At 35.6% G+C, this 13691-nt stretch overlaps 1 protein-coding gene across 1 annotated transcript; it reads right to left on the bottom strand.

Annotated features, from left to right (window-relative positions):
* Window positions 1-7438: 7438 nt before the first annotated feature.
* On the bottom strand, window positions 7439-11541 carry LOC133689903 (E3 ubiquitin-protein ligase WAV3-like). Its single transcript, XM_062110008.1, has 3 exons — window positions 10614-11541; window positions 10156-10305; window positions 7439-8980 (listed from the first exon to the last, which is right to left on the bottom strand). The coding sequence occupies exons 1-3, from the start codon at window positions 10749-10751 to the stop codon at window positions 7640-7642; spliced, it is 1629 nt and encodes a 542-aa protein (XP_061965992.1). The 5' UTR covers window positions 10752-11541; the 3' UTR covers window positions 7439-7639.
* Between the last annotated feature and the right edge of the window lie 2150 nt (window positions 11542-13691).

Raw genomic sequence — 13691 nt, 5'->3', positions numbered from 1 at the left:
AAATCATACATATTAAATCTCTTAAGACTATGATAAAATATATCAGATGATAAAATATATGTATTAATTTGTATCTATCTTGTATCCAATTCAATATCGCAGTAACTTTTTTTTTTTTTTTTCGTATAGACGGCTGCGCTTCCAAAACCATTTCCTTGTGCAAAAGAAAAAACTTGCACTGAAAAGGGAAGGTTCCACGATAGCCTGCTTGGTTTTCTAATCTCGCGCACAAAACTCCATTGTGTGGGGAAGGTGGTAGTGGGGGCAGGTTCAACCCTCCACCATCACGTTCATACTACAAGATATTTGGCATCGAAGCATTTTCTTTGATCTTGCATGGCTTTTATCAACCAAGTCATTGTGTTCCTAAAATGCGTATCTTTCACAGCACAAGCTAGCTAGCTAGCTAGCTAGCTGTTTTCATTTACTGGTCAAATATTCGCATTTCACACATCATTTCTTTCGAATTCAATCATCAGAACAGTTTTTTTTTTCACAGCACAAGACTATATTTTTGTATGAGAAGATAAATTAATTATATAGTGACAATGATAGTTTGATAAAACTACAAGTCAATTTAATCAGCATCAAAATGCCCAATTCAAAGGTTAAATTTACACTCACGAGAAAAGTCGTCTTCACTGCAGTTCAAATGACCATATCCTCATTTTTACACTTGGAATTGTAACTCATTAAAGAATCTTATACCCAATCACATAAGATGATCATCCTGGAGTTTTTAATTCTATATACCATACACAGGCACCGTAGGAATTAACCTGGGTCACATTAACTCCTGCAGTTTCCATTTCTGCTTCACCCCAGATTAATTAAAGATGTTGCCACCTCCAAGGTCAGCGCCTGTCTTCCCTCCAGCAGGAGATCCTTCCGTATTCAAACCTCCGGGGCTCTCATGAGAAGTCAGGCAGCTTTCAGTAGAACAACCAGCCCCTCGGTGATGAAGACTAGGCAGTTCATCGATTTATTAGAGAATAATATAAATCATAATTTAGAACCTCAAATAATAGCTTAAGCTTTTGGATTAAGATAATTTTTTGACATGATATCAGAGCCTTGATGACCAAGCGATTACGAGTTCAAATCTCACCATCCCCATTTATTTGATAAAAATTAAGCACAAGATAGTGTGAACCTGTGCAGATTTCAAGCCTAAAGAGCTTTCATTTAAGAGAGTATATATGTTAGAGAATAATATAAATCATATCTTAGGACATCATCTAATAGTTTAAGGTTTTGGATTGAGATGGTTCCTTTAGACCATTCATAGAGGTTTAGGAGTAAAAGCCAAGTGAATCAACAGAATCAATTCTAGTTGTATTAGTTCCCACCCCCTTCTAGCTATCTGTATCGATAACTGCAGCATCAATATATTGACTAGTAAACATCTTACAAGCTCTCTCAAGCATGGTCAGATATCTTCATTCTGCATCTAGGGGAATATGCAAGTGCTTCTTAGCCTGCATAACAAACATATGAAGATCAGCCAGCTGGTGCATAGAGCCCCTAAGCAAAAGAGAAAGAGCTTTGAGCCAAATGTAAAGTCCACTTGAATTAGTTCCTTATAGAATGATAATGAAAGATTCTATGTCAATTACTTACATTTTATGCATATGATGAAACTGAAAGCGACTTGTCATGAACTAAATGAAAATTAAAGAGTTATGTGGTAGGGTGTGGTAGCTAATTTGTAAGAACAATGAGAAGAATGAGAGGAATGATATTAATTTTATTTAGAGTTTTCTCAAAATATACACCTTTATAGTTCTTCTCGATATCTCTCTATACTTGTGTGATGCTTAAGATTACAAGCCTATATATAGGCCTCAAGTTTTAGATAATAAAGGAATTAAACTATTTCAAGGAAATTCTAATTTAATAAGGAATCTAACATTCCAATTAAATAAGGATTCTAAAAAACTAGTATATTATAAATCTTTCTTTATCAAGGATTCCTACATTAACTAGAATTCCTTCTTTAGCTAATAATAAAACTCTTACAAACTCTAAATCCTAGTTAATATTGAACTTCAACACTCCCCTTCAATATCAATTGTCATCATTCTTCATAATTCTCAGCATATCTCTCAGTTTTGCAAAAACATCATATTTGAGTGGTTTTGTGAAACTATCTACTACTTGGTATTAAGTCTTCACATATTTGACTTCAACTTCCTTGTTTACAATGCAATCTCTTAGATAATAAAATCTTGTGTTGATGTGCTTACTTCTGTCATGAAAAAAATGGATTTTAGCTAATACATTAGCTGATGAGTTGTCCACATAAATCTTTATAGGCTTTTCTTGTGACATTCATAACTCTTTTAATAATCTTCTTAGCCACATGGAATGACAAACACATGATATAGTAACTATATATTCAGCTTCACAAATAAATAATATGATAATAGATTACTTCATTGAACTCCATGTGAAAATCATGTCTCTCATGTAGAAAACAAAACTTGTAGTGTTCTTTCTATCAACCATATCTCTAACCTAATCACTATCATTATAACCTATAAAATCAAAGCTATTAAAATAACCATATAATAAGCCAAAATCTATGGTACCTTTGATATATCGTAGAATTTGCTTTGATACTTTGAAGTGAGTCATAGTTGGTGTCTTCATAAACTTACTCATAAGGCCTACTTTATAAAGAATATCTGGATGAGTACATGTTAAATATCTCGAACTCCCAACTAAGCTCTTAAATGTTGTAGAGTCTATTTTTTTGGTTTTGAGTATGCTTCTTGCCATGTTAAGGATATTTTTATTCTTTCTCTCCACCACTTCATTTTATTGTGGAGATCTAGGCACTGTTAGGAGTCTCCTTATACCATGATCAAACAAACATGGTTTGATAGGACTACAAACATCAGCATGTATTTCTTATAGGGGTTGATTTTTTCTTGATGTAAACTCATTCAAAAAAATCTTGCAAAATTGATTGTCCACTAAACATCTTTCACACAACTGATATGGATGTATAATGGATGGTAGACCCTTCAACATCTCCTTTAGTGCCATCATCTTCAAGTTTACATGCCCAAGTCTCAAATACCAAAGCCATCTTTCATCTTTCACACATACATTTAGGCATTTAGATACATCTGCTTTTATATTTAGTAAGAACATTCTAATTTTTTTTTATCATGGCTACCTTTGCAATCATATCTCTTTTAGTGTCAAGTAATGTCAAAGTATGATCCTTAATCTTAATTTCATACCCCTTCTCTAATAATTGTTCTAAGATCAATATGTTGCTTTTCATCATTGGTATATAATAGACAATCCTTCTTGGTTGGACTCCAACAATCCCTAACGTAATGACCTGTCTTTTGACAGTATAACATTTAACTTTTGATTTGTCACACCTGCTGTCAAATTTGGATCTTGGATTGCTATTGCCAGTTAAATCCATTGATCAATTCCCTTCATTTGGTTAACCGTTTGATCTGTTAAGGCTTCCTCGACCTTCTTTTCCAAATCTTTCTCTTCCTTCTCCTCATTGGAAATATCCAGAACCATCTTGCTTTGAAAAAAAATGTTTGTGCACCTACATCCTCTAGAATCTCATTGACTTTCCTCATGGGCTTGTAATTTTTCCATGAGACCTTGTATTAAAAGAAAATCTATATTTTACGACTCCTCTATTGCGACCACTACATAATGAAACTTTTTTTACAACAAACGTAGGATATTCTCTACCACACGTTTCTCTTCTATCTTTTCATCATATCTTTTCATTTAATTGTATATGGCTAATACTTTTGCAAAGTATTCTAAAATATTCTTTGATTCAAACATATGTAACTTTTCAAAGTTACCATATAGTTTTTGTAGATGTACCTTTCTTACATTGTCAGCTCATTGGTTTGCTTCTTGTAAAACTTCTCATGCTTATTTGTATGTGGATGGCTTGATCTTTACAGGAAATAATCCAAAGATATTTTAAGACTTTAAGCAAGCAATGATCAAGGAGTTTAAGATGATGAATATTGGTTTCATTTCCTATTATTTAGGGATTGATATCAAATAAGAAGAAGATGAAATCTTTGTGAATCAAAAAAAATTTTCGAGGGAGTTTTTTAAGAAGTTCAAGATAGAGGATTGTGTAAGAGTAAATACTTCAGTTGAGTGTAAAGTAAAAATGTCAAAGAATGATGAATGAGAGAAGATAAAATCTATAACATTCAAGAGCTTAGTTGAGAATTTGAGATATTTAACATGAACTCATTTGGATATTCTTTTTGAAGTAGGACTTGTGAGTAGATTTATGGAGACACCAACTATGACACACTTCAAAGCATTGAAGCTAATTCTTCAGTATATTAAAGGTACTGTTGATTTTAGCTTGTTCTATGGTTATTCTAATAGTTTTGAACTTGTGGGTTATAGTGATAGTGATTAGGTTGAAGATATGGATGATAAAAAAACACTATGAGTTTTGTTTTCTACACAGGGGACACAACATTTACATGAAGTTCAAATAAGCAATCTAGAGTCACTTTGTCAACATGGAAAGATGAATATATAGTTACTATATCATATGTTTGTCATTCCATGTGGATAAGAAGATTATTGAAGGAATTGAAAATGCTATAAGAGAAGCCTATTAAAACTTATATGGATAATTATCAGTCATTGCATTAGTAAAAAATTCAGTATTTCATGATAGAAGTAAGCATATTGACATAAGATTTTATTACCTACAAGATTGCATTTTAAATAAGAAAGTTGAAATAAAGTATGTAAAGATACAAGACTAAGTCGCAGATATCTTTACAAAGTCACTCACATATGATGTTTTTATCAAGATAAGAGATAAGTTGAGAGTTATAAAGAAATCAAGTTTAAGGGGGGATGTTGAAAGTAAATTAATTTCTGGAAATTAGTTGTTAAGACAAAGAAATTAGATGGAGTAAGTTGAAATGGTCGACTAGTTGAGAAACTATCGATTGGTTTAGTCAGCAAAATATAATTCTTGTTCAGATTAGTGTAATTCCTTGATTTTCTAAGACTTTATGCCAATAAAAAGGCTTGTAATTCAATATTATTAAAAAGCATAAAAGATAGAAAATAGCTAAGAAAGCATAGAGAGAATAACTATTTTTATTCGGGTCAACTCAGATTGGCCCTCCCAAGCCGTGACTTGAGTCTTACCCCAGGTTGACCCCCGAGTCAGGTTTTAAAATTATGATAATAATTATTTTTATTCTTACGCTGCTTTGGATCAACTTGGGTTGACCATTTCAACTCATGGCTTAGGTCTTATCCCAGGTCGACCTGTTAATTGAGTTTTAAAATTATGATAATAACTATTTTTATTTTTACGTTGACTCGGGTTAATGGTCAATGGTCAATGATCAACCTAGCTCGTGACCTGAGCCCAGCCTTGGCTCAACCCCCAAGTCAGGTTTTAAAAGTATGATAATAACTATTTTTATCCTTATATTAACCAAGGTCAATGGTCAACTCGACCCATCACTCATATTTGGCCCCAAGTTGACCCTTGAGTCAGGTTTTAAAAGTATGATAATAACTATTTTTATCATTGCGTTAACCCGAGTCAACGGTCCTAACTTGCAACCTTAGCCTGACCCCGAGTCAACCCCCGAGTCGAGTTTTAAAAGTATAATAATAATTAGTTTTATCCTTACATTGACACGGGTCAATAGTCAACCTGTGACCTGGGCCTGACTCTAGTTCTATCCCTAGTCAGGTTTTAAAACTATGATAATAACTTTTTTATCCTCACGTTGACTCAGGTCAATGGTCAACCCACCTCGTGACCCGGGTTGGCTCCTAGTTGAGTTTCAAACTATAACAACAATTATTTTTATTATTATATTGATCTAGATTAACTAGATTAATCATTGTGTAGAGAATTTGATAGACTTGTCCTATCCCTTTTAGCGAGACAAAAAATTTCTCCACTTAAACAGATTTGAATAAGATAAAAATTAATTTATTTATTATCTAAATGTGCACCAAACAACTTCATAAAAAAATTTATTTTGTCCAGTCCATCATTTTTAGCATATCAAACATTGTCTAAAGCATCTCTATGGATGCGCTAAAAGGAAATCTAAAAAAAATAAAAATATTAATTTGATTTTTCAATGTTTTTTTTACATACTCAACAAATTATTATAATATCATTTCTCTTACACAATTGATATTCCTACCTCTTTTACAAAAATATCAAAACCCTATAAAACACTATTCATTACAATATTGTTTTTTTACTAGTTTTCTTCTTTTGATTTTTTTAAATCTATATTTTTTTAATTTTCTTTTTATGAGATTATCATGGTCTTATGATCCATGTTATGAGCTTGATGAGTTTACCAGGATATGATTCGAGTTGTTTTTTAGTTTTTTTAATTAATTTTTTTTTTTAATTTTGTCATTTAATATTGACTTGATTGAGAATTATCTGAGTTGTTTTTAGACCCGTCAAATCAACCGAATCATATCAAGTTATTAAAATAATTGTGTATCAAATATATTAAAATACAATTAGCTATTCTAAATTAGTTTTTGCTATTACAATGCTAAGACATAAATATATATATATATATATATATATATATATATATATATAAAAAACCTTATTTCTGAGGAGATGCTATAATAAAAGAAATGAGGATTATTACTAATAGTGATAAAGTGGGCTTTATTATTATTATTATCTCAAATATAAAATTTTAAAGTTAAGGAAACAGTGTACCAAAGCTGAGACTGGCTGGATTAATTAATGATTTGTGTTTAGAAAAACTGACAGCCAGCTGTTTTACTTTTATTTCACTGGACTTGAAAAAAAAATTAATATTAAACTACAAAGTTGACAATGCAGGAGGGAGGGTGGCAGAGTTGATGATGAGTTAAGGCTATGGTTGAGGAGAGAGATGCTTAATTTCCATTTCTAACCGTCTATATATCTGCTGCTGCTGTTTCTTCTATTTGTTTAATTAGATGGACGTTTTTTCCCCAGAATTTGCCTTTGTGTGAACACCAATTAGCTGCCAATTGGACAAATTTCTAAAATAAATACATGATCAATGCTAATGCTTGTTGGTTGCTTCATCATTGAGCAGACCGTGGCTCAAGTCTTCAGGAGTCATTTGACTTCGATATCTGTAATTGCAGACAAAATACATTATTTGCTAATAGGCATGAATTATTGATATATTATATACTTGCAATTGCAATGGCAATTAATTTGTGATTTCTTAATGCTAAACACTCTTCTTATTCATCTGATCCATCACTCTTAAATGTGTTTAAGCATAATCTGATCATCCTACTTTGCTGCCTGCTTGTTCTTCCTCTTGGTTGCGTTACTCCTTAATTTCAAGTTCCAAGCCTTGTTGAGGGGATGGCACATTCATTTATGGATGAGAAGCTCAAGTAGTAGAAAATTGCAATGGAGATATAAATGAATCAAAGCACCTAGTATGTTTTTTTTTCCTTCAAAATTTAACTACTTTTTTCTTAAATTCTGTAAACCACTATCTAAGCACGGCTAGTTGGCTACTTGCTCAAACTATCAGGAGGCTCACGGAAAATCACTGAAATCCCCCGTCGATATAAACTACAGGTATTGCTTGACTCAAATCCTATAGCCATGCAAATGTTTAGCCCATCTTCTAGCCATGTAAGGGTCATGGTAATCCCAACTTTCAACACTGCTACTCCTGCCACCAAGTATACTGCTGGAGTCCCTCCCTGCTACAGCTTCTCTGCCATCCTCATTTGCTTCCCATTTTTCCCCTAGAGTCACCACAGTTTCCCCTGTTCTGTTGCATTCACCAACTCCGCCATCAATGTAGCTATATCCTACACTAACATAATTTGACTCGCCCAATTCCAACACAATTCTTCTTTCTTCACCTCCCCGTAGCTCTCCGAGCCTTGCAATCCTGGCTTCATCCCCTATTCTCAAATGGACATCTCTAATCACACCTCCTAGCATTCTTGCCAAGAACTCTTCAAATTCATGCATGACAAATCCATTTGAAGTGCCAAAGCCAAATCCCACATGAAACCGGTGGATGGGAATAGGAACTTGCATATTGATAGTATGATATGATCTTGTTGGACTATCAGAGAGATGCAAGATAGTAGACTGTGGATTCTTGTGTGCACGATCCTCTAGTATTTTTATCCCTTTTTTGAGACCTTCAATTGGGTCTGCTTGTCCCATAAAATATAGGCGGTCAATGACTTGTAAGGCTGTTCGCTTACCGTAGAACGTCATGCGTCTTAAAGGGAACACACGGGCTGCAGCTGAAGAGTAAGTAACAATAGCCAAACGATCAATGGGTCGGAGAGAAAAAACCACCAATGCCATCGATTGCTTGAGAAGCCTAAGATGTGGCCCATTGGGGCTTGCAACCAGAATTAAATCTGTTGGTCGTTGATTTGCCAACTTTACTGAGAGATAGGCAGCAGTAGATATCCTATTCGATGAGGAGGTGCATGCATAAGAAGTGGGTGGGTGTGAAAAGAATGAGGAACCTGCTGTTAAATTGTGGTGGTGCTGATAATGTTGTGTGCGAGGATGGTGAAAGATTGTCAATGGGATTGGCACTATAGAGAAGTCTAGACGGGGATAATTGGGAGTCTGATCAGGTTCTATGGGGTCATCATCATCATAACGGGCAGAACGTAGGAAAGAATGCCTATGGACCCGGAAGTTGGCAATGGAATCATCAAGGATTTGGAGAATGGGGTCAGTTTGGTTGCAGGAGAGGGAACAAGGCATATTTAGGTTGCGGGGAAGCTGCGTCCAACGAGCACGGCAGATGGGGCAGGTGACACTACCATGGCGGACATTGGATGAGATGCAGGCAAAGTGGAATGCATGACGGCACTGGGCTGTGAATATGGCCTGCCCTGGGCTGTTGCTTGTGCTGTAACTCAGGGGATCAAGACATATTGCGCACAAGTTCTGCCACATCACATGAACCACATAATAGGTTAGTTATACAAATCCATGAGCATGCCTGGCAGGAATTTGAAGTAAGAGACACATCATAAAAATAGCATTTGATCATAATCTCGAGGATGAAATATATAAGAACATGCAAAACATATTCCTAAAAATAAAAAATAAAAATAAAAAATCCCAAAAAATTTGAATTAAGAATTGTGGTCTGCATTCAATTGTTGATAATGGATCAACAATGTGCTGTTATTGCGGTGTACCAAGAGTAAAAGAAGAGCAAATTATCGGTCAGGAGGCTATAATTGTATCAATACTGTCCTTTGATAGAACTGTATAATGATGATTTTTATAACCTGAAATGTAAAATTTGACTTGGAGAGAGTTGGCCAAATGTTATGATTGTGGGTTTTCTTTTTGTTCCCTTTTTGAGAAGGGTGATTAATTGTGGTTACTAGAAATGAACAATATCGTGGGAAGTAAAGTGAGAGGGAAATTAATATAATTGACATGGTGGATCACCAACAAATATAAATAGTGCAAGGAATTGAACGAAGACAAAATTGGTTAGAAATCATGTGGTGGTAAATGGGACTTGATTAAGGTAGGTGTTGTGGTTGTGACTTGGAAAGGTAGATTTTAAAAAGAAAAAAACAGCATTTCAAAAGAGAATTTTTATAGGAATGTGTTTTGATCAATCAAAAACTTTTAAAACTGGGAAAAATACAGTTCAATCATCACGCTAACATACAGATACTAACAGTGGGTGGATCAGGGCTCATAAAAAGTGCAAGTATTCAGAATCACATGCTTTTGTAGGAAATGAATGATTCAGGTAGTTTTCAAAACTTTAAATTGAATGAACAAATAAATAAAGAAAAAAGTTTCCTCGAGAATCACACTGCAATTTTACTAATGAACAGAGAGATATTTAAAAAAATAATAATGAAAAAGGCGGTCCTGTCCTCTCTCCATGTCCTAGAGAATTTATTGCCACTCATATTTTGCTGGCAACTGTGAAATGAAGCAGAACACAGATAAACATAAGATGAGATGAGGCATGAGAGCAGTCGAACTTTGGATTCCAAAAGTTAATGTAACAAATGGACATAGCCAGGTAGATTAAGACATCAATTCAAGTCCTCTAAAGCGAAGAGAAGACAAAAACATGTCTTGCCTACCTTAGAAGCCACGTTGTTGTTATTTTTATTGCTAATGATGGTGTTGGATTCTTCTTCTTCATCATCATCATCATCATCTTCCCCTTCGCCTTCCCCTGAGAAGCTATTCTTTGTCCTTGTTGGAAACGTTGCTAGGCTAGAATCCGAGATCTGTAAATCTCACTCGCAAATATTAGCAACCATCTTAATTAATCACTATCCTCTTCCGTTAATTAATTTTATGCAAATTACACAAAGATGGATTTCTGAGGAGAGATTAAAAATGACTGTTATCATCATAAATCAATGTATATGTTGAATTCATAAAATTGCACCCCAAAAAAACAAAAGAAAAGGAAGGAAAATTAAGGGGAAAACAATTTTGGAGTTTTGTGGAGAGAGGGACTGCATTGATGTTTTATGGATTAATTAAGAAGAGAAATTGAGGAAACGAGCAGCAGGAGAAGCGAGTGACTTACATTGATAGAGTTGGTATGAAGGGAAGCAGAAGGATCAGCAAGAGCAGGTGGCTTTCTGGAAGAGAAGGAGGCGCATGCAGCCACCACCATTTTCTTAGCTGCCCTTTTCAGCTTGGAGGACGCTGCTCCTACCACCATATCTCTTCTTTCTTCTCTTATTGCTTCTATTCCTCTATGCTATGCTATGCTATGCCAGAGTGCAATGGTAGAGATCAGAAGAATTTCGATTTGATGAATGAATGAATCAAGCTTAGTCCAAGAGTCCTAGTGGCACACAAAAGCTGAAAAGGGGCATACAAAACACTGCCAGATCCTGCAGTTTCTTCAGGACCTTGTGTTGCTTTCTCTCTTCTTTCTCCCCCTCTTAACTAGGCAAAGGCCAACTCCAACATTTTTATATAACCCTACCTCTCTCTACCACTTTGCATTAAAGTAATGTTATCCCCCCCCCCCCCCTCTTTTTTTCTTACTGCCCCCCTCTCTCTACCATCCCTAGCCTTCTCTACCTTGACCACTCTTTAAGGGCAAAGAAAGAAGAAAAAAGAAAGAGACATTCTTTACCTTTTCCTTTTCATCCTCATGGATCATAATATTATTCTCTATTCTTTTTAATTAACATTAATAAGGAAAGTAAAAACAAAAAATATGAGAAAACTGCTGTCTGATGAAGCACTAGTGCCCCATATTCTTGATAATGGTTGGACTCCTACGGATAGTCTTCCCCTGAAAGAGAGAGGACCTGCTCCTGCTTGTCAGATACTAAGCTGTAATCATTGTGAAAAGGATGACACATGTTTATATTACATCTGTGCCTCAGTGTGTGTGTGTGTGTATTTAAATAAAAAAGAATAGTATAATAGAGCTTGCTCAACCTGCCAATCCTGGATTGACAATTAATTAATTATATCACTAATGTCACCACACAAGTATACCTTGTCCGGTGGTGAAGGATAAAAGGATTTATTATAAATTAAAACTCTTAAAAATCAAATAACATATATGGATAAATATTAAACAACTTATCAAATAATTAATCCGTTGGCGTTGGCACTAGACCTCTCTGTGAATAAATGCAATGGATGGATACATTGGCGGTGGCACTAAATTAACCTCTCTTCAAGGCATGGGGTAGCGGAGTGGAGAGCCACACGCAACCAAACATTATAAATGGAACGAATATATGGGTGCCTGAATTCATTATTGGTGGTAGACCATGAAAGGGAAAGAATTGGCAAATACTGCTCCTGTACAGGCAAAAAACAAAAGTGACCCTACCAGCCCCTGCATGCAACCTAGCTACATACACTACATGGATCGAGTCGTGGACAATATTGGACCACCACCTAGCTACTCCCACCTGACTTGCAAGGACCAAAGGTCCCAGTCGGCCACTCCACCCTCTCCCTTCCCGCTCTTCCTCCCTCTTGTATCGTATTAGTTATGAAATCCCACACTATCGTATTAGTGCTAGCTGCTTCTGCTTTGCCAAATGCCCTCGTCTTGTTTATTAATGTGGCTTCTACTCCTATAACATTTCCCTTCTCTTAGCAATCAGTGAAAGACCCTCTAATCAATTATTGATGCATTGATGTAACAATACATCACTTCACAAGTGTAGCCAAGAAGAAAAACCAAGGGGAAACATGAAAAAGACCGTTGGAATTTTTTGAATTTCAAGTTTCCTTTAGAATAAAAGATTTTCCATGGGGACCAAGCCACCAAGGAGCTTTTGGCTCCTTGTTTTTCCTCGGCTGGCTGCAAGTTCAAAGGATACTGCTGGCTGGTTGGCTGGCTTGGCACCAAAAATACTCTTCCTTCTACCAGTTGCATTCCATTTGGCACTCAAAAGGGTCATCTCCCTCTTCCTGCCACCACCTGGACCGGGCACCCTAAACATACACGCATAGAATTAATTATAATCAACATTAATGGGCATAAATCATATTATACTTCAATACATCACCTACAAAACACAAGAAAGAATGGCAGGTCTTGAGCCTAATTAATCCTGGGTTTCTGTTTCCAGTAGTATTAATCTCAAAGGGATATATAGGTCTAATCGCCCCCTGTAAATTCAAAAGGGAAGGGGCCCAATATCTTTGGCCTTTTGTTATTATGACAAATGATACGATTTCTACTTAATTCAAAGCTGGATGATTATACATGTCCTAGCTAGAATTGGCCCGGCATCCCTCCCGCTTCTCGTGGCAAAAGCTCAGCCTCAAACCCTTTAGGATAAAGGATGGCATCCTCAATCCTGTCAAGTATATGTTTCGAAAGGGTTGATGTGTACAGGAAAAATGAAAGCAATTAACGTAGGGGTCTGGATAATTAATGAGATGGACAACGAATTAATTTGGTAAAACGCGTTTTCAAATGGCACTGCCAAACAAATCCTTAATAATAAATCTTCTTTTTATTATATATCGAACCAACCTCTCTTAGGTGTTTATCACAAGTTAAGAAAGGTTTTGATGTTGATTGGACATGGAAGCATTAATAAAATCATGAGAGGTTCATTGTATTGAAACAATTGAAGCTAACCACCAATTAAGAAACCTCCCCTGATTAAAACCAGATATCCCTCATGCACAGATAATGTCCTTTGATCGGGACAAATTTACATGCATGACGCATGCCAAGGAACTCTTATTATTGATCAGATTCTTTTCCAGGGTGGTTCGACAAGACTCCCATCACTAGTCTCCAATGAAGAAAGGATAGTTGATTATCTGCTCCCAGTTGTGCCCAAGTCGTGTCATCAACAAATGAGGTTAAAAAAGGACATATGACTAAAGTTAACTACTGACTGTATTGAGGAGTGGGGGGAGAATCTCTCTTTATTAATGACTGATATGTATTTGGAGAGGGCTTTCAATGATCCGATCATGAAAAGAAGTAAAAGAGTAAAGGATCGTTGTGTCCTCACCACTTTGCCAGCCTAACCTACGAAAGCACAGAAATGTTTGATCTTGCTCATGCATTTTACCAGTTCAAGAGAAAATGGGTGGTCAGATTTAGATCTTGAACTATGAGATACTTGCACAGCAACCTCCTATTTTCCCATTCCATATTGGA

Source organism: Populus nigra, chromosome 3 (assembly GCF_951802175.1).
Source record: "Populus nigra chromosome 3, ddPopNigr1.1, whole genome shotgun sequence".
Taxonomy (NCBI): domain Eukaryota; kingdom Viridiplantae; phylum Streptophyta; class Magnoliopsida; order Malpighiales; family Salicaceae; genus Populus; species Populus nigra.
This window is presented reverse-complemented; position numbering and strand designations above follow the sequence as displayed.